This window comes from Xiphias gladius, chromosome 1 (genome assembly GCF_016859285.1).
Source record: "Xiphias gladius isolate SHS-SW01 ecotype Sanya breed wild chromosome 1, ASM1685928v1, whole genome shotgun sequence".
NCBI lineage: Eukaryota > Metazoa > Chordata > Actinopteri > Istiophoriformes > Xiphiidae > Xiphias > Xiphias gladius.
The window spans coordinates 14467935-14489875 of NC_053400.1; the positions used below are offsets into that span (position 1 = coordinate 14467935).

The 21941-nt window shown below is 38.9% G+C and overlaps 1 protein-coding gene across 1 annotated transcript in view; it reads left to right on the forward strand.

The window, feature by feature from the left end:
• ush2a (Usher syndrome 2A (autosomal recessive, mild)) overlaps positions 1-21941 on the forward strand; it is a 223593-nt gene that overhangs the window by 78797 nt on the left and 122855 nt on the right. Inside the window, exons 28-38 of the mRNA XM_040127015.1 lie at positions 710-816; positions 1789-1912; positions 9788-9918; positions 14008-14134; positions 14744-14845; positions 15220-15408; positions 15951-16081; positions 16204-16483; positions 17306-17530; positions 18450-18530; positions 20541-20729. Of these exons, the coding sequence (XP_039982949.1) occupies positions 710-816; positions 1789-1912; positions 9788-9918; positions 14008-14134; positions 14744-14845; positions 15220-15408; positions 15951-16081; positions 16204-16483; positions 17306-17530; positions 18450-18530; positions 20541-20729 (1686 nt within the window). The remainder of the gene's footprint in view (positions 1-709; positions 817-1788; positions 1913-9787; positions 9919-14007; positions 14135-14743; positions 14846-15219; positions 15409-15950; positions 16082-16203; positions 16484-17305; positions 17531-18449; positions 18531-20540; positions 20730-21941) is intronic.

Here is a 21941-nt window from a genome sequence, read left to right on the forward strand (position 1 = left end):
AGCCGCCTAAGACAAGCTGTCCACTTCCCTTTTAAGAGCTCTATTAGAACTCACACTAAAGATGGTGCGCATGTGTGTCACTGAGAGCTAATTTACTCCTACCACAAACCATTTAGACCATTACTGAAATGCGCACACAGACAGAAACATGACGATGGAATGACACTTAATACGCACACCTTTTTCCCATCTCTACAGCAGTCCATCACTTGCTATGTTTCTCTCTCCATTCTTATATATCTCCCCTCACGATATCAGCCATATCTGTGGTTGATATATTTGTGATACATGTTGAAACTGCAGCTTCAGTAGCTTCCAGTGTGTTTCAAAGGGACATTTAATTTAACATCTAAAGTGAGAGAAGGATATTAAATTGACCCTCTGTTAAATGAAAATGGGATTTTTGTCCAGTCTGGACATACAACAGGCATGAGAGAAATGCACACAAATCATTCTACTGAAAAAAAAAAAAAAAAAAATGTATTCGTGATTACAAACCCAGCATCTGAATGTTTTTGAGTATGCTATGAGTTATTATGAGTATGTGGCTGTGTTTCAGTGTTCTCCCATTTAGATACGATTAACAAACAAAACACTGTGTAAAAGTAAGATGGCAGCTCACAAAATGACATATTATGAAAATCTGATCAAGTTCTTATTTGTATAGAGTTGACATTCAGTCTCTAATTTTCTACCTTTCTGTCCTCAGCTCCAACAGGACTGTCTCCACCTAGATTACATCCATTAAATGAAACCACCATTCAGATAGACTGGGACCCCCCAGTCCAACTCAATGGACCACATCCACTATATCAGGTCTGTAAGGGTATTGGCTTATAGTAAGTACTGTATTTTAGCAAGAAAATATTCATACCCATGCACACCCTGCATATGCCTGTGCTGGACTAGTGCACAAAATGTATTTTAGCACAGTTTCTAGCCATGCTAGCGGCATGGCTCTAGGGATGGCCATGTCGGTTTGTTGGCCAGTCCTACGCTTTGGGCCAGACTAAAATATCTCAATATCTACTGGATGGATTGGCACAAATTTAGTGGCATTCCTGGTTCCCAGAGGATGAATCCTAATGACTTCTCTTCTGGTTCCACGATGAGGTTGACATTTGTGATTTTGATTGAAATGTCTCAACAGCTGTTGGATGGATTTCCGTGAAATTTGCTAAACACATTCAAGCCCCCCTCAGGGTGAATTGTAATCTCTTTGCTGATCCCCTGAATTTTCATCTAATGCCGCCATCAGGTCAAATTTCCAGTCTTGTCCAATAGTTTGGTTTATGATTAAATAAGTGCAAAACTAGCTTTACTTTGTGTTTATTGCTGATTAATAAATGTTAGCATGCTGATATGCTAAACTCAGATGGTGAATATGGTATAAACATTGTACTTGCTTAACGTTAGCATATTAGCATTTGCAATGAGAGCATCTTAGCATGCTGGCGTCAGTATTTAGCTCAAAGCGCAGGCTCTCAGTCCTGCTAGCATGGCTTTAGCCTCTTAGACTTGTTCTATTATTGTGTCTTACCTTTACCTGGACTTGGAGAATACAGTATTCATTGTGATTCTGATATATTTAGCTGAAGTTCAACAAAGTAACAATTGTATGATTTTTCAGAGAATTTCAGTATGTGATTACATAACATTTGCAATTAACGACAATTCATCGCTGCAGTAAAAAGTAAAAATACGACAACCCTGAACTAAGCATTTGAGTGTTGTTTCTGTAAAAGATTCTTATTCTTATTTTAATTCTATATTCTAATTCTTTTCCAGGTGGAGAGGACAGATGTCTCTCTCTCTGACCCACAAGTTCCTGTTGTTAGAGGAACCAGATTCCCTGGAAACGGATACTATAAGTTTCCCAGTGACACCATTCCTCGCAACAATGACTTCACAGGTAGTATGTCTAGGTACACACAGAAGTCTGTGTGTGTTACAGAAAATGGATGGCACCTCTTTCTGAATTGCTATAAACTGTACATGCGAGTTTGTGTGCACATGCATACATACAAGTCTGTGTTTGTGGGTATGGTTTTGTGGTGTGTGGTGATCGCACTGCAGTCTCTCAGCCTTCTTGTGACATTCCTTTAGAATGACTTCCCCAGTCATCTTAAAGGTCAATTATCTTTCTGTTTACCAGCATCATTAGAGGGTTGAGCTGCACAGCCAAACATGTTCTGCTTCATCTGAGAACATCACCCACTCTGATGCTCATAATTAATGACTGCTGATACTAATCAGCGGGATTTGAACGGGCAAAGCTTTTCGAATGTCCTGCACAAACCTTGTATCACCAGTTATGTCTTTCTGTGTGGACACGTTTTAATTTGCGTCACAGATAAAATCTCTCCAAGACATATTAAAACTGTGTGATAAAATGTCAAAAATGAATTTAAATTTGTTTAAATTTGGAAAACCTTTTTTTTTTTTTTTTTTTTTAAACCTGTGAAAAATTCCTGACTTTGTGCAGATTAAAGTTTTCATTTATAATCCTTATGTGACAGTCCTCTGTAATTAAGACAACAAAGCTTTCTGTGTTGGTCACATAATCTTGTTCCATCCAAAATACCAAAATATGTTAGCCCCCCACATAGTGGTGATCCATGTACAGTTAATTTTACATCTGAAATACAAAGAGCTTACAGCCCCAACAGTATACAAATAATACAAACAATATTGAAGAGAGCCACAGGATTTGAGTGTGAGCTTTTACTGGCCTTTGAGATGGGGAGGTAGGAAAAGGGAGTTTTGAATCAAAGGGAAGAAGAAACAACAATTCTTTAAATGTTATCATCTCCTCTTCGTTCTTTTGGATCTGAATGGTATTACAGTATACGGTTGTCTTAATGCAAATTAGTAAAAACCATCTCTGGTTAAATTTTAAGAAATCCCAACAGCTGGCTTACTTCTTATTCTTCATCTTTACTCATGGTTTCTGGTTCTTGTTCGTTGCTCTGTGAACGCTGCATTTTTATCTCAAATCAACAAATGAGGATTTTTGTAAATAGATTTCTCAGCATCTCTCAGCATACTACCAGCAAATAGATGATGATTTTTGAGGGTTTTGTCTCATCTCCCCCACTCTCCTCCTTCATAAAGGGTAATGGATCAGACAATCGCTTTCAGAACGGATCTATTCTGGACCATCAATGTGTCGGCAGTCCTCAAACCATCGCCCTTTTACAACCATCAATACTAATAGCATCATCTACAGACAATTATTCCCATCGAAGCGCACGGAACAGCGAACAAATCAAAGCCAAATTGGATTATGAATGTAATGCAGTGTAATGCCCCCTTGAGAGTCAATTGATCAGAGAGTCGTCAATCGTTGATGTCTTGTGGAAACCTAGTAACTACAGCAATGACAATTGTAAAATTTTCATGTGAGTTGAATCTTTGAATAGTCTTTTTTGTTCAGTTTCATAATATTACCCAATTATATGTCAGTCAAAAAATATTACAAAACTTGGACCATGAATTGCTTTGAAATTAAGTTCGTAACTTTATGTATGAGTTGATTTTTTTTTTTTTTTTTTTTTCCCCAGCAGCAGCATTGATACCTCAGAAGATCCTGATGGGATTTCTGTAGGAAACAGCAGTTAATAAATTTTCTCCATCGACATTATACAGCATTCTAGGAATATTAATAATTTGTTGTTTCCTTAAATAGTTCTTACTGCAGGCTTTTTCATTTCTTAAGCATGTGAATTAAGGACCGATATTTGAGCAGGGCCAATATTCTGTATGTTAAATTTTCGTGAAGATCCAAATGGTTTACCATGTAAAATCACTTGACCACTTTACTAAAATAATTTTTGGCCAAATAGGTTGTTTTCCATGTGCAATTATTGTGATAGTGCATATTTCCATAAGTGATAAGTCTGTTCACTTGTGATTTACGGTGCTTCTTAATGCTGAATGAATTTAAGGTACTTGAGGTCAATATTTACTACACTGAATCTTACTTTAGATAAAACAGGATTATAACGATATGCAATCATGCTTTGATATGAATACCCTCTAAGTGCTTGTTTCCATAAATGCAAGTTAGTCCATTCATCTTACCTATAATGTCTCTGTGTCTAAAGCTCTATGATGTGACTTCCTACTCTCCTTGTTCATCTTTGAATTAAGGACTCAGTGCATCTCAGTTAAGACAGGGTTGTGTTATTTTTTTTGTAAAAAATCATGTATTTGAATTGTTACTGGTTCAAAACAGATTATGTAGTCCTTTCTCCTCATTTATAATTTTTCAGTATTTGAACCTGAAATGGGCTTATTGTAATGAGGATGATGTCCTGCTCATATTTTACTAATCCAGATGTATTTCTTCAACACATTGTAAATGAAGAGAGATGAAACATCACAAACATATTTTTTTTTTAAAAGAACAAAAAATGAATGCAGGAACAAATAGACTTGGATAATTTCCATACACGTCTAATACAGTACATTGCTGCAGCACCACTGCAGCAGCTGAACAGGAAAGAGGGAAATGTTAAATGATACAAATTATTTTTCCTTAATTAATATGATTGATTGCCAGGCATTGACGTTGAGAGGAGAGGGGGAGAAATGTGTGAAGGGAAAGTTTGCACAGACATCATTAGTTTTTCCCCATTTAAAGATTAATCAGAAGAGGCTGGGCTCTTTAATTCTGTCATTTGTATATTTAATGGGCTGCTGCAGAATCTATGGGTGTAATTAGCTAGCTGCCGCGCTCTCATTAATACGCCAGGCTCTGATTAATGCCAGCAGAGAGCTAACATGACTGGAGTTATTCAGGTTATGTTGTGTAGATGATTACACACAACCTCCACTGTTTACTGAGACAGAGAGAGGAGAAACATTACAATAACACATGAAACAATACTACCCCTAACAAATAAGACTCTATTCAGAACTTAAAATAGTTAAGTATTGCTACTTGTTAATGTTGCATATTATGGAATATAACATACATCCTCTCTGCCAAGACGCAAAGAAAAGGGAACGTTCAGTATGAACAATCGGTTCAATTTAAAGCACTCCTTAATAATTTTAATTTATTAAAACCCCAATAAACAATATAATTGTCTCACTTAACTCTAGGGTTGATGGTGCGAGTATAATTGGTTTTATGTACTTGTAGGTCATAAAATGTATTTTTTGCAGTACATTAAGTAATATATCACTCATTTTAAAAAAAACTTTCAGATTTTGACACAACAGCACCGTGAAGAAATACATTGACATGTTTATTGACAAAGGTCCCAGAAAACACTTCTTTTTCAGACTCTTCTGGTTCTGGCCAGAGGAGAGGCTGGGTTGACATGATATTCTGCATTGCCATGATGCTGTAATGCTGTTGGCATTTCTAAACAAGAATTCACAACATGTAAAAATCTTTATTATGGATTACACATGCCAAGCTTTTGCATTACTAGCTGTGAGTTCTAAGGGTGAAGATTTTTGGTCGGTTGGTTGGTCGGTCAGTCTGTTCAACACTTTGCGCCAAAGCAGGATATCTTTACTTCGAATGGCCAGACTGCCATTAAATTTAGTATGAATATTCATGGTCCCTGACCAAAATTTACACTACTGCACGAGAAATATCAGAATGGAATGGGCAGATTGCCAGTAGCACACTGTGAACACATTTATGCTCTCCAGAGGACGATCCTGCAATCTATTAGATTGTTGAGCACATTCATCCTCCTAAGGGAATGAACAGTTGATTGCTGGTTGGTGCCACACTCAAGACAAACTTTGCAATTGAAGGCACTTTTTTTGTTTAAAATTTGTGGAAAATAATAGGCCACTTTAATTACTTTGGGGAAGACAATTAACTGACAATTTGAAAGAAGTTCATTATATAGTCTATCAAATTAAAATTGTATTAACTGGTTATGTTGTCTTTACTTGTTTACAATCAAGTATTTATCATTTGTTTAACATTAAGCATTGGCATCTCTACTACTTGTGAGGAATGAAGGTCTGTTGCAGGAAGAGCATTATCTTGAGCATGTATGTTTCTGTGTTTTGTTGATGTGCACTCCCAATTAAACAAGTGCATGCTGGTGTTGGGTGTTACTGTGATTGTGAAGTGTTTGGCTGTATGCATGTTTGTGTTGGCTTGTTTTACTATACTCGAGGCGTCCAAAAACCAGGGGCCCATTATACTTTTGGGGTACAACAACTTTGTGGCGACCAAAATGGATACCACAACTTTAAATGGCTGTTTGAGGATTAAGATGTGATTTTAGGCTTATGGTTAGAGTTAGTATTGGCTTAGGGGTAAGGGGCTAGGGAATGCATTATGTCAGTAAAACAAGTGCGTGTGTGCGGGTGTGTGTGTGCATGCGTGCGGGTGTGTGTGTGTGTGTGTGTGCCTGCATGTACTCTGTATATGCAGTACAGTCACCTGTCATGATGTGTGCTCAGGTTTGTCTATTGATGGCTCCAAAGTGGTTGTCAGTGTGAAGTAGCACAAGTCCTGTGGGGAAATCTGAAAGAAATAATGCTGAGCACAAGCAGTGTCACTTAGACGATGTACATTTGGACCAAACACTTTGGCCAAGCATGTGTTGACAGTCTGTCCCTCCCTATCACAGAGGCTCATGCAAACATACTGTACATTTTATGGAAAACACCAACAGTTGTCTATTGTTTCCTTAAATGTATCTCTTCTAGAAGTTATACGCATATAAAAAATGCTAAGTTCTTTGTAAAACAAAGATCAATCCAGGACATGTTGTATACATGGTGTATACAGATACATTAATTGTCACAATGACCTCTCTGCCATTGCAAATTATATCAGAAAAACTATGTCAACTATCCCTAACACCATACTACTCTTTGGGAGCTGTGGGGATTCTATTGGACCTCTTGAATTCTGAACTACTGGGTCCATCTTAAGACCAAAATGCATTGTAGCAAAGTTAAGGTTTTTGCACATGTCTCTATATGAAGTCATACCAGCATATAATGTGTCATCATTTACCATTTAAATCTGTTTTGTGTTGTATAAATGTTGTAAAAATATATACTATAGAAACACTGTAGAAAACATTGTTTGATGTTATCTGCAGTCTGTTTTACCATGGATAATGTTTACACCAGAGTTTGAACAGTAAATGAGGGAGGAAAGTGGGATACATGGGAAGGAGCAGAGTTGGGAGTAAAAGTGGTAAAAAGAGAATTGAAGATGCAAAGAGAGAAAAAAATCAGAGGAGGCAGCAGGTGGAGAAAAGTAGAATAAAAAGGTCAAGGAAAAGAAGAGGAAGGTTAAAAGCAGAGGGAAGAAAGAAAGGATGGGATGAGAGATCAGGACAGTGAGGTAGAGAGAGAGAAGGTTAAAACGGGATAATGTAATGTCAGGTTTCTGTCATGACTTCACTCATCTTTGTGGTGACAAGGTCATGAATGTAAATGACACATGCCTGCTTGATGTACAGAATGCAGGTCGAATTAAAGAACATTTTTTTCTTGTCTTAGCTGTATACTACAAAGTTACTGTATTATTTCGTGTAGACTGGTTTATAAATCATTAACCAAGGTAAAACTATTGATTTTGTGCACTATTTGTGATAACGCATATGTGGATCACTGAAATGGAACCATTTTTAGACACTTTAACATGTATTCCTTTATATAGAGTCTTTCAACCTCTCATTTTTTAAAGGACAACTATAACAATTCACTCCTGGGTTTCTGTTACATGTATAGTATGCCAAGTCTTATCCTCTAAATCACTTGTTTCCTGGTCTGAAATGGAAATGGAAATAAACGTTCATCTAACACACCACTACATCAATGGAGGAACAAATGTTAAAATATGCAGCTCTGATGTATTTATTGTGAATATACAACATGTTGCACAAATTGTAAAGCTGTCTGAGAAAAAATTGTGTTTTTGGACTATGTAAATATGATTGTCTTGAATTGACTGACAAGTACAAGTCACAATCTTTTGCTATAAACCAACAGCTAGCATAATGATAGATCCAGTTACAAAAAAAACCCAAGGTGACAACACAGAAAAAGTACTTTTCATTCAAAATACTGTAAAAACTGGGAGCTCTGACAGATGGCTAATCTGTATTCCTCTTGAGCTTGCCATGTAACTGTTTGACTTGTCTCCATATTAAGTGAATTCACACACTAATTATTTTGCTAACACAAGCTTCTGATGAACCCAGGACTGCCTCTGTTCAACGACTTAGTTCTTCCCACACCTCTGTTTTCTACAGAGGTAGATAGAGCTGAGGAAATGCACACGTACTCATTGACACACACATAAAACCGTATGGTCTGTGTCGTTATGTGGATCTAGTAGTGGATTAAGATACAATCTCTGATCCATAGTAACCTGAAAAAAGAATACACTGGATGAATTCCCTGCTCTGTGTGTGTGTCAGAGGTTCAGCTGGTCTAAGAACCCATAAGTTTCCTACATTGCTTTAATTCACAGTATGCATTAACAAACGATCACCATTTACAACAGAGGCAGGACAACTGTGTTGGATGTGATGCAACTGTTTGGTCAGTTAATACCCTGCTCAAAGATTAATTTATACTCCTCTTAACTGTTATTTTCTCACATCCCAAATCTGTTGTCATTGCAGTTGGTGTGTCAAGATTTTATAGGCTTTAGCATAGTTGGGCTTTTAATGAGAAATGTATAACTTTAGATTTTTCCAAACATTTTAATTTTTTCTAGTGATTTATTTGGCAAGTCTTCCTGAAGTTAGCAACAAACCTTCATATAGAACAGTGTTGTAACTTCAAAATCTAGAAGATCAATGTGGTTAAGCCTGTAATTTTTCTCCCAAATCAATTACTACTTCTATGTTTATTTAGAGGGAAGCCTGAATGGGCTTAAACAACATTGGAAGAATGAATCAACAGCTCCATTAATTGCATTTTCATTTAAAAAATGTATCTTAAGGAGGCCCTACTCAGTATTAGATTTTACTTTATCTCTTATTTAATATAAAATGGAAGTTTCTGGCTTTAAGAGATAAAAGCAAGAGATTACAAGTGAGAGTTGTTAAAATTGTGGAAGCGGGTTTGCCCACTCAGACTATGCCTCTGAACTTCATGTTTTCCCTAAAGTATCTTAGTTGTAAGATTATCCTAGACAGTTGGCTTATAATGGAAATGAAGTCAGCCTAGAACTTTGTTGCTGTTGGGAAACACTGAACCTAGGCCTTACTTAAAAGCTCTGACTGGCTGTTAAATTACCCCTGTAGTGTTGTGCAAGCGGTGTTTAGGGGGTTTACTATGCACACATGTTATGGATTTGATCAGATCAAAGTGTTTATTCAGAGGGTCTGATGGGAGAGGAAGAGTCATACAGATAACATACGTGTACATACAGAGAAGTTCACTCTTTTTACTCTTTATTAATTTAGCTGGTAAATGCTGGGTGCTGCTTGATATCTGCCTGTAAATGGCTAGCTTTAACAATGAGACAATACAGTTATGCCCTGATAAAAGCCCCCACAACTCAACCCCAATGGGTCCACTGTCCAGAGTTTGGAAGGTTACATCCTGCACTGTTTTAAGTCTTAAAAGGGAAACATTACAAGGTTCCTCTGCTTCATTATATTGTATTTGGATGTTATTTCACAACAGTATGATGGAATTTGACTTGTGTTGAAAGTATTATATGTTGTCGCCCATGTTAAATTAATTCCTGTGAAGAAATGAAAGTAAATTAGATCTCTTGCTCTCTGTCTTTGTCTCCACAAACACAATTGTTCCTGATCTTACTTTGTATCAGGTGTTGAGTTGAGTTTCAAGACTCGGTCCCCAGATGGCCTGCTGCTCTGTGCTTTCTCTCCTGGAGATCAGGAAGAGTTCCTGGCTGTTCAGATCAAAAACGGACGCCCTTACTTTTTGTTTGACCCACAGGTATGTAAAGTTTTTAAAAAAAAATACTTTTAAGAATATGAGAAGCAAAGAACTGATATTTCAAGACTGAGATAATAATATAAATCAATCATATGGCTTAGGCAACCTCAAGAAAGACCTATTGTTTCTCTATGTGTTTTTAAAAAGGTGCAACAAAGCAAAAAAGGATGGTTCAGGTACAGGTCTGCATCAACCAAAATTATCAATTCTCTTTAAAAGAAGGAGGGGAGTTGATTTTGTGGTTATTTTTTTCTTTTTTTAAATATTGTTTGAGTGATACTCTATATCTTTTGTCGAGGAACCATTAAACAAACACTTGGAGTTGCAGCGAGTGTGCTGTTGTTTACAGCACCATATTTGACAACAGAATTTGCCAAATTTTTATTTAGATTGAAGTTTACTGCTGTCCTAGTGGCCATTTAGCCCATTTTGTTATGCCATTTCATAAATCTTTTCACTCACATTCTCTCATTTGTTTTTGTCCCTTACTTTACTAGTTCATCGTACTCACTTTACTTACTTGCTCACCTTCACCTGTTTTTCTCATTTGTCTTCTGATCCGCCTCTGTCTCTCTGTCTCTCTCTGTCTTTCTTTCCCTCTCTCTCACTCTTGCTTCCTGTGCCTCCCATTTCTCACTCACTTGCTCTCATCTAATAAATGTGATCTGTAGCCCCTCATTGGTTTCTGTCAGAGAGACAGGGAAAGGGGAAAAAACTTTGAAAGTGTGTCAACGTTTGAATTGGACTGCAATTAACTCATTCCCTGCAGTCACCATGCGTGAATACCAATTGCAAGCTAATTAAGCTTTGCACCCTTGCACACATACATACGCACACACACACACATACACATACACACACACACTCATACACAGCCTTGCTTCTCTTATCCATCTATACAGACACATGTAGAGGGGTTAAAGAGTCAACGACTTCGATGATGAAAGTGATGATGGGAGATGATTACATATACTTCCATGAGGCCACCAACTAATTACACACTCAAACAAAGACACACATACACACTTACACTTTCCTCCTCATCACTATCACTATCCAATACTGTTATCAAGAAGTCTTCATCAAAATGTAACTATGGGATGTATCTGTATGTGCAGAGGGGTTCCTGTCACTGAATAGATCCTTGTTGACTTGCAATGTTGATGTGTGCGTCTGTGGTTTTGAGTACTCCTGGATGTGCAATGGAGTGAATGTGTGTCTTCTCCAACTGGATTGATTCCTTTGTTTAGGCTAGTTTGGGGTAATTAACAGTGGGAGTGGTGTCACGGCTTATTAGTGCTCCCCTAGATACATATAACTGGGCCCATTACTTCTCCCTATTAGCCTGTTGAGCTAGCCTAATGGGATTACCAGTGCAAGGTGGGGGGGGGGCTTGGTGTGTGTTTGTTGGGAGGGTGTAATTTAGCATGACACAGGAAAGTGATATGCTCATAAATATGTGCACATGCGAGCTGCCACACACATACATTCCCTTTCACATGTAGAAGACATACACCACAGCACTGGAGTTTGATTACTGTTAAACTATTTACCACACAAACACATGCACACACACACACAAACAGTTTACACGCTACTGATGCAGGTGAGTAGTGTTTTATTGACCACTTGCTGCCTCAGTATCCAGAAGTATATGAAGCTACAGGTAACTACAGTGTTTGTCACAGACTGTAATACACGTGTAACACTCATCAATGACTCTTAAGACAAGCTACTTAAATGTCACTGTCTGTTAAACACATTTGCAGCCAAGCAGTGACACAGTTTGCATCTTGATTCCGTCTTAGCTCCGTAACACTGATGGCTCATGCTAAAGTGTAGAAAGCTGTAATTTAGAGTCTTTTAGCCTTTGATGAAGAAAACAGTGTAATCTTCAACAACTAAACATCTATACTAAAAATTATTAAAAATGAACCAGAGCATACAATAACTATAATAAGTAAGAACCAATAATAACCAACAATTGTATTGGTGCTCCTTAAATTTGCATTTAGAAATGACTGCCAGGGTTGACCACATTGGCAATCGGGAAGGGTCTCACAAAGTGGGGAGTCAACTTGCAACCCAGAGAGTCAGGTTCCAGGTGAACAACTGGAGTCTAGAGATCCCCTTAAACTGAAGTGAGATGACTTAACAGAACACCTGTCACCGGTCCCACATGTACCTGGTGGAAGTGTTGTGCAGGCTGGGATGAGGTCTCTTTCAAGGGCAAAAGCATAGCAAATGAAAGTTTGTAAGATCAGGAGGTGACACCAGGAAAAGAGACTATGTGATAGTCAGACGGGTCCTTGTTATTATCGCCATCTGTGCTCATCTTTGTCTTTAGTGCTGAACTCGGCAGAGAGATTGAATGGGCTGGTTTATAAAAGTGATCTTATGCTGGGCACACACTTGATGAGTGGTGACAAAAATGATGAATTTATCTATAATTAGAAAGTTTTTCAAAAGATGGTGGTTGAAAGTGACAACTTAGTGTGGATAGACGGTCAAAACTATTGATTTCACAGCAATTTCATATTTATTTTCACTATTTTCACTATGGACCTGGACTAAAATTACAATACATTATACTGAAATACAATTACATGAATGGAAACCGATAAAAGAGGTGGGAGACACAGGCCTCAGTGTAGATGCTGAAAGAGATAAGGACACAAAGAAAGGGAAGAAGGTGTAAAAGTGACATTCCACTTCATCCTGTGTCCATAAGAGATTGCCTTCATACCCACAAATAGAAGGACACACACAAACACACACACACATTCAGTAAGGGGCTGCCACATATAACTAGGCAAGCCACAGGGGTAGCACTTTGGATAAGTGCTATTTATTTGGTGGGTGTGTGTGTGTGTGTGTGTGTGTGTGTGTGTGTGTGTGTGTGTGTGTGTCTGCTGTATACATGTAAGAGACACTCAGAATGAACAAAAATACATGCGTGTGTGTGTGGGTATAAGTTTGTATATGTGTGTGTGTGTGTGTGTGTGTGTGTGTGTGTGTGTGTGTGTCCATCAATTGGGTATTGGGGTATTATCACTCACCAGTGGACAGACAGCTCATTCAAGTACTGTAGACCACAAGTGCAGGCTTCGGGGATGAAACCACCATCATCATTGGGTCTTTGCTAAAGTGAGGTGTCTGTTTCATCCTTATTTACTCTTTCCACTCACAATGAGTGACATGGCTTTAGCTGATACCATATGTTGACTAGCGAAATAAAAGTAGTTTCTCTGTACTTACTTAATTGTGTTTGTGTTTGTGCGTGTGTGTGTGTGTGTGTGTCTTCTGCCTATTAAACAAATCCGCTTGAGCAATTATGTTCTAAATGCCTTGCTCGAAGGCACCCTCGTTAGCTGCTTCCAATTCCAGTACCTCCCAGGCTGTGAATGCAAACGGGTGTGTTTGTGTGAAGAGAGAAAAAGAAAGCAGCAGAGAAACTCCTCCCCTGTTGTCTCCTTAAGTAGAGCTGTCTAGCAAAGGTAGTAAAGATGTCAGAGGCTGATATACTCCGGCATTCATACATTTATTGATCTCATCATTAAATCTTCATCACTGTGTGTGTGTCTGTGTCTGGATATATATGTCAATGTGTTTGCCTGAGTGTGCACGTACCAGTTACTCTTGTTTTACTGAATTACTCTTTGCCTACTTCCTAAAAGCTGATCACAACAATGATGTCATACTTAATAGGTAGCAAAAAGCCCTGTAACAACACTTTGATGATTATGTGTGTATATTCATGTGCTTTTGAGGGTGTTGCGTGTATGATGTGTGTCGACAGTCCCTGATGTCTAACCTTGTTTGCACAACAGAGGGATAAAGAAGCAATCATTTGAAATGTTACAAAGTAGGCATGTTTGATTGCACTTTGATTTCAAAAGTGGTTTCTTATGAGCCAGAGGTCGTAGATTTACTTAAGCAATTTCTGTAAGACACATACAGTATTTGCTAGACCTATGGTCAGATTCAGGAAGCATAAGTTAATTGGTTGTATTCACAACACCATTAATGTATATGTGTTTAAAATCTTGTCCATATTGTGCGTTTGTGTGCATGTGCTTGTGCGTGTAGGGATCAGTGGTGGCTGTGAGTGTACAGGGTGATGGAGGGCGACGCTACAATGATGGACAGTGGCACAGCATCATAGCAACAAGGCGAGGGGCCGTGGGAACAATCGTTGTAAACAATCAATACAGAGGTAACTCTTCTCATATTTATACTGACCACTATGTGTATCAGCTCTGTGTGTGGGTGTGTGAGTGTAAATACGAGTGTATTTATGTTCTTCTGTACATGCGAGGATGTGCACATATGCTTGGATGTGAATAGTGTGTATGTGTGTTTCTAAGTGTGAATGTAAATCCCCAAGCTCTGCAAGGAGGTATTAGCCAGGTTAATCCCAGCCACTCCTTGTCTGATGAGAAAAATACAATTTCACACATAGAAACACATTTATGTTCTCAAATATGTCTTTCAAATGTTTTCTTTCTTTCTGGGTAAATCTGGATAGAAACTGAATGATCATAACTCTTCTCTCACTTGGTCTTTCTCTTCTGCTCTTTCTCTCTTTCTCAATCCTCTCTCTCTCTCTCTCTCTCTCTCTCTCTTTCTCTCTCTCTTTTTGCTCGCCTTTATCACCTGTTTGGCCCCTCTCTCTGATATTGCCTTTCCCTTTACTCTAATGTTTCCCATCCCTTATTTGTTCCCGAAATGCTCTGATTTATTATATGCTCTTATCCTCCCTTCACTACACACTTTTACTTTGCCCCACTACATTTACATGTAACACCATCATCCTCAACACCAGGAAGTGCATCAGCTTCCAGTGGCAGCACCATTATTGGTGAGAACACGGGAGTGTTCATTGGAGGACTGCCTGAAGACTTTACCCTCCTAAGAGAGGATTCAGGTAATCCATCTCCACCCAGTCTCTTTTTCAATCATTATCATTATTTATAATTTGTAACTGAAATTGCTTTGATACATTTTACCCGTCAGAACCTGGCTTGGCTATTGACTAATTTTTATTTTTTTTTTCATACTTAACGTATTTCTCAGGACATATTGGTACTTGGCCAAAATTCCTTCCTCTCTTTTTCATAAGGCAGGTGGTGCAGCCTCACTATTACTAGACCAACTTCCTGCCTTCATAAAATTTTTCATCAATCTCATATTCGGGCACTGGTACTTAGTAACTCCCAGTCATTTTTATAATTCCTAGTTTGGATACATGGAGTGAAAACCTTTAGAATTTATGGTATTTCTTTTTGTCTGTCTCACCAGGTGAAGCGCGGCTTGTGCAACAGAGTTTCTCTGGTTGCCTCAGAGATGTGAGTCTTAAGATGACTGACAGCCTCTCAGAAGACTGGACATCTCTGGACTGGGCAAAAGCCACAAAGAAGGTGGCAGTATATGAAAACTGGGAGGGATGTCCCATTGAGACTGTGGAGGGGGCCCATTTTCTGGGTCATGGTAGGATCTTGATATTTATAGTGTGACAGTGTGAATTAGAAACATGACAATATGCAGCAGATTGTTAGCTTTGCAGAGGGGAAGAAAAGCTTTTCATGAGCAAGCTGTGTTCAGATACAACTTTAAGTAAATTTGTAGTGTCCCTAATATACTGGTAACACTGTATATCTTATTAAGATGCCTGCTGGTGATGTTTGTGGTAATGAGGTTGTTGTTTCACGTTGATAAATATGGTGATATTGAGTTAATTTGTCTCTTTGTGAAATATCAGGTTCATCAGTGTACATTTCCTCCATTATTGCTTTGTAAAAATGCCTCATCATCTAAACTGTTATTTGGCTCGCACTTTTGAATATATGAAAGAACATTTTAACTTTAAACATCTCACACATTTTAAATGTGACAAAATCCTATTTGAAAAAAAAATGTGCATGTCATTTTTACACATCCCCAATAAAGCAAAAGAAGTTGCTTTCTTTCTTTAGCCCTGAACCTGGTCAAAAAATGGCATGTTGTTGGTAAATATTTCCTACTTGTTTCAGGTTACTTGGAGCTTGGCAGCGATGTATTCAGCGGAGGACATGATTTTGACATTTCTATGGATTTCAGAACAGACCAGCTCAATGCACTTTTGCTCTTTACATACAGCACACAAACTGAAGACTACATGCTGGTGAGGATGCAGACACACATTTAAAATCATACTTTAAATACTGAAATTCCTCAAATAAAACTTGAGAAACACATGAAAAAGCATCAGCTTGTGATATCCTGTTTATTGGTGTGTATTTTTAGGTGGAGCTAGAGGCTGGTCTCCTGTCCTTCATTCTTGCCTCTGAAGGTCATGTGACTGAACTCAGCATGTGGGTGGGGCTTAGCTACTGCGATGGAGACTGGAAACAGTTGTCATTGGCAAAACGCGGCTCAGTCATCTCTGCTGCAGTCAATGAGTGGGCAGAGGAGACAAGGGGAGTGGGAGGAGCAGTGAGGCTGGGAGTTGATTCCCCCTTATACTTGGGGGGCGTGCCCATGGAGCTCATACATCCTGCACTGGACAGTCAAAGTCACAAACACGGTGAGATATGTGTACGCACAGAAATAGTAATTAGCATGTTCCCTCAATAAAAAATGGCAGGTGTTCAACCAAGAAGACAGAAGAAGTGGTTAACTTGGCTGGGATTGGTGCAACATACAGCTAAACTTGTCAGATTTTTGCATGGTTTCCAAGACCTCATACACAGCAGCTTGTATACTCCTTGTTTTTAATTTTCTTCTGTAGAGTTAAACATGTGAGAGTATACTCACAAGTACACTGTAACTCGCCTGCCAGCTCTGGCAAAGGAAGCATTTCATGAACCAATCAATCCTAACAAGTATGCTAGTATTTGCTTACAGTATTTTATTTAACTAAAGTGTAAGAGCGTAGCAAATTCATCTTAATATCAAGTATACTAGTGACCTAATTATCTACAGCAGGTAAGTGAATAAGTTTGGCGTCTGAGCATAAAAAAGGGAAAATACGAGAGTGGAGGATGATAGTGCTTATTTAAAGAATTTAAAGATCCCCTCCAGATCCCTTCCAAGCTAGTTGTGATTTCAAAAATCATACTCGCAAATAAAAACCTTAAACTGGGATTTAAGGTGAGCTCAGAGAAACCTTCCTCTATCAGCAGAAGAATGTGAAAAACTGTCACAGTAAAGCTCAAGTATCTAAGAGAAGTAACAATGAGTAAAACACAATTTTGAGCAGAGGGGGATGGTAAAATGTAAAATGGTAACAAAGAAAGTTATCAGAAAGATGTACTTTTCTCATTTTCTCCTCCCGTCTCTCCTCCTTTCTAATCTCCTCTTTTTTCTCCGTCTTCTATTTTTTCCCTTCTGCTGTCCTCTTTCACAGGCCTAGGTGGTTGTATAAGGGGTCTTACCATACGAAGTGATGAAAGAAACCCTCCCTCCAGTCAAAGTGTTAATCTCTCTGTTGCCTCCCGCCGATCTGTTAGAGTCTACTTAGATGGTTGCCCCACCACCGAAAGCCGGTACAACTGCAGAGGAAACGATTCAGTGTTGGTGTATAGTGGGAGAAAGACACAAGCCACGGATTATAGTCTACAGCCTTTCACTGGTAACGATGCACAGTATTGGTACTGTATACATAACTACTCTAACACACAGACAGCATTCACCTGAAAAGGAAGTTTGGAACTCTGTCACTTTTATAAGTAACAACATTTCAGTTACAGGCCTTCCTCAGACATAAATACAAACAAAACAATACAAAGAACATGGCGCGGTTATTACAGTGTCAGCTGCAACAGCCAATCAAAAAATTCTGACAGGGAGGTTCCTTGCATACAATTTCATTTCCAAAATATCCAGATGCAACACCAGAACAATCTCTATGCATCATTCAGTTCTTGTCAGATTTACAAGGGTACTAACGGTGCAGTGAAGTTCAGTGCTTTCTTTTCAGATGACTTTGTATTCCTACTCGCCTGTCAGTCGTGTGCATTAGAGTATATATGCACTATATATATAAATAAGCAAAAGTTAGTCTTTTCTGCTTGTGTCATTGGGTATTTTTGTAGTACATGCTGACCTATCTGTATGACTTCAAATATTCCAGCTGTAGCAAATACCATGTTAGTATCTCACTCTAATTACTAGTAATTGCTCTCTACATTATTGCGTTCTCTGATATAGGCTTAGACTGGCCGTATTACTATGCTCCAACATTTTGTAACTGACATTGAGATGGCTAACTGCTAACCAACCAAGAAATCCATCTTTGTTTTACAGCTGGAAATTCTATAACATTAAACTATAAACGCTGTAATTAGTAAACGTCTCCTACTACATACAGATTTAATGTTTTAAGGTCCCTGCGCTCCCTCATGACAGTGACAGATGAGCAACTGCTGAGAACATGCGATGCATCTTTTTGTGTATATGCTTCAAATACTTTCTCTTAATGCAAGAAATCTGTATCTTTTCTCTCCAAACCCCCTCCTCCTGTTTGCAAAAACTCACACATACCTTTCAAGAGTACTTGTACAGGTCTGTGGCCTTGGCTGCAGGAGGTTGGGCAGGAGGACCTTGGCAGAGAGGACGCAGCCGAGGCAGCGGTAAGACGTCTCCCATCTCTCTGGCAATAGTTTAAAGTGTGTTTCTGTTGTAATGTCAGAACATTATGTTTTACAGCCAGACATGATGAGGATGAGGATGATGATGATATCATAACAGTAATACAAAACCCACACACACTCCACTCGTACAAGCGCAAGTGCATTACACAAACACAGTACAAATTGTATATAGTATATGCTGTAGTATCATTCATTCTTTCTATCCAACCTCTATCTGACACGTAATAGTATGAAACATAGAAAAGAGGCTTAGGTATATGAATGTGCCAAAGCCTCAGGTATTATCATACTGTGTGTGTGTGTGAGAGAGTGTGTGTGTGTGTGTGTGTGTGTGTGTGTGTGTGTGTGTGTGTGTGTGTGTGTGTGTGTGTGTGTGTGTGTGTGTGTGTGTGTGTGTGTGTGTGTGTGTGTGTGTGTGTGTGTTCTTCTTTACATGTACTGTATGTTTGTCTGATGTGTTGTCTAATCTGTTTTGGCATTAGAATTTTATTTACAAAGTCACTAACAAAATATATGATTTTAGCCTGACTAACTGAAAACAGAAACTTCTTTTACTCAGAAGCATTTTGGTTGACTTTGTTCCATAATGTTTCTCTTTGTTCCTAAGAGATTTTGGATGTAAAAGCACTACTATCTTATACAGTATATGGGACTTATCCAAAGCCAGTGATATTACATGTGCCTGACGGTATGAGAGATTGATAAGGCCTCTATAAAGGGCATCCCAGTAAAAGGCTGTTAACCCAGAATGGCCTGTTTGGTCCCCTGTGTAATATAAAGCTGCTCGTTAGTAGTGAACGATACACTGGTAGGTCTCAGTGCACCATGCTATGACCAGAGAGAGGAGTGGAGGGGAGTTAGAGAGGAAGTGCTAAAAACATTAAGAACTGGGGAGAAAAGAGGCAGATGGGGGACAAGGACTGAGAGGAAATGTGGAAGGAGGGAGGACGTACAAAGACTCAAAAAAAATGGGAGGAAAGAGAAGGATTGATGGCAAAAAGGGAAGTGGTGGGAGGAGATGAGGAAAGTAGTGGTAATGGTAAGTGGTAATGAAGGGATAGATAGAATCAGGAAAATTTGAAAATAGCTGAAGTGGAGAAGGAAGGTGAGAGAGTTGTTTATGACTGACAGGAGAAAAACAAAAAGGTCGCAGGAGATGGAGCATGAAGCAGCTCCTCAATAGTGTAATATTTTATGACTTAATATGCCGTACATTCCTGCTCAAAACCAAAAAGCACAAGCACAGCAGACTGGAATGATTGAGATTAAGGAGACAGATTGAACATAATTTTGCAAGCATTTATAAACAATTTGTATGCTTTGTATGTTTGCTACACAAAAATATCTGTGTCTGTAATTTCCCCTTTTTGACATTATTAAGAATTTACACTGACAGCCAGCCTAATTTTGGCCTTAATCCAGGGTAAGTGTGGTAGAGGCAGATTTAAAGAAAATATGGAAGGATGGATGGAGACAAAGAATGAAGTTTATTGTGAGGCAGTGAGACAGAGACAGAGAGGGAGGGGGAAAGGAGATGGACCATCATGAACTACAGAGGGTGTCAAAGAGAGAAAGAAGGGGAGTGCTATAGAGAAGGAGGGAGGCTGATTGCTGTGAAATATAGCCCAGAATGAATGGCTGCCTGTATTAAATCAGTGCTGAAAAAGTTACTACTCTCATAAATACTATTTATGCTAATGGTGAGGTATGATTTACTGGGCCTATTAAAACACAAAGAGATGGGGGATGCTTTTTCTTTAACCTCAGGTGTTCCCGACCTGTTGTTTTCCTTTTTTGTTTTATATTCTTTGGTTCTTTTGTCTTTGATTCTCTTAGTTGCTTATTATATATTGCGTTGCTTAATTATTGTAATAGGTTCTTCTATTTATGTTGCTGCTTATGGTTCTTTATCTCTGTCTCAGTCTTGATCCACAGTAATCTTCTCTTCAGTCTCTCATGTTGACTAATTTTGCCTCTCTCTGGCTGTAGTACCTAAGGCTGTACTGCCTCCTACCACAGTGCAGAGCTTGAATGGCTTCAGTGCCAAGGTGAGCTGGCTGCCACCCACTGGTGACATCAGAGGGCTCATTGACAGATATGAGTTGAAGGCCTACAATAGTGAGCAGCCGGATGCACCACCTATCAAAGCCATGTACCTGGCTAATGGAAATTTCACAGGTAAAACACACGCACACCTTTGACAGTCTAAAATATTTTCTCCATGTCATACATATATTAAATATATACATTTGGTTGTGATACGTATGCTGTGCAGTCTCTCTGAGGGCACCAATGACATATAGAAGGGACGCGACAAAAAGCTGAAAACAAGGAGAGTTAACTCTTTTCTGAAAAACAAAAAAAATGGATTTTCCTCAGTAAGAGTCAGGAAAACATAACATGATAAATTTAACTTTTTTTGCAGTCATTGTCCTGTTAAACTTATTGCAGTTGTTTTCCTGCCACCATCTTGTAAGACCTTTAAGGGCAATTTCGCTCTTAGTGAAAACACTTTCACACTGCCTTTTTCATTTGTTTTCCTTCTATCTCACATGCAAACACAAACACACATACACACTCTTCTAGGCAACCCTGTTAATGTCTCCTTGGCAAGTCCCCAGCTTTAGGAGACTGTCTCCATTTGGAACGACACTCAGGACTACCCCAATGATGTCATACCCTGGCATTGCTCCTTTTCTTTCACTCTCTCTGTTGCTCACTTTTCGATCTTTCCTCACTTCATCTTTTATGATGATGATGATGTGTGCGTCCGCTGCTGCTATTCGTCCCTCCTCTCATCCACTCTGCCATGTCTCCAGGCAAATATGAAGATGAGCTCTCTGTCTCCATCTTTCTCAGTGTCCCTCTTGCTGCTCCCCATTCCAACCCTCACTCTTTGCCAGACATAAAGTCCACCGTGATAAGGCTTCTTGTTAATTTATGATTGCCTCAACACCTGACTGCAGAATTACACCAACGGCTAAAAAACACAGAAAGCAAATGAGGGTGTAATGGCAGCGGAGTGGGGCCCGGGCCCTTAATTGAATTAAACGACAGGGATAAGTGTGAGAGAGAGAGAGAGAGAGAGAGAGAGAGAGAGAGAGGCAAGTACAGTGTGAGGAGAGTTGGAGGGGGTGGAAGAGAAGAGGAAGGGATGTAAAAGAGTGACTTAGGCAATATAGAAAGGAGTTGAGAGGGCCGAGACGGCTAGGACAAAAAACATCAGAGAGAGACGACTGAAGCTTTACAATTAGATTGGACTCTTTGTTTGCCAAATGTAGTAAATTTGCTTGGCAACAGTGGCACATAGAAACAACTAAAGCATTTAAATTTGCACTATTGAAGCAGTTTGGCTTGGTATATACTTCAGTAATAACAGGTTCTAATACA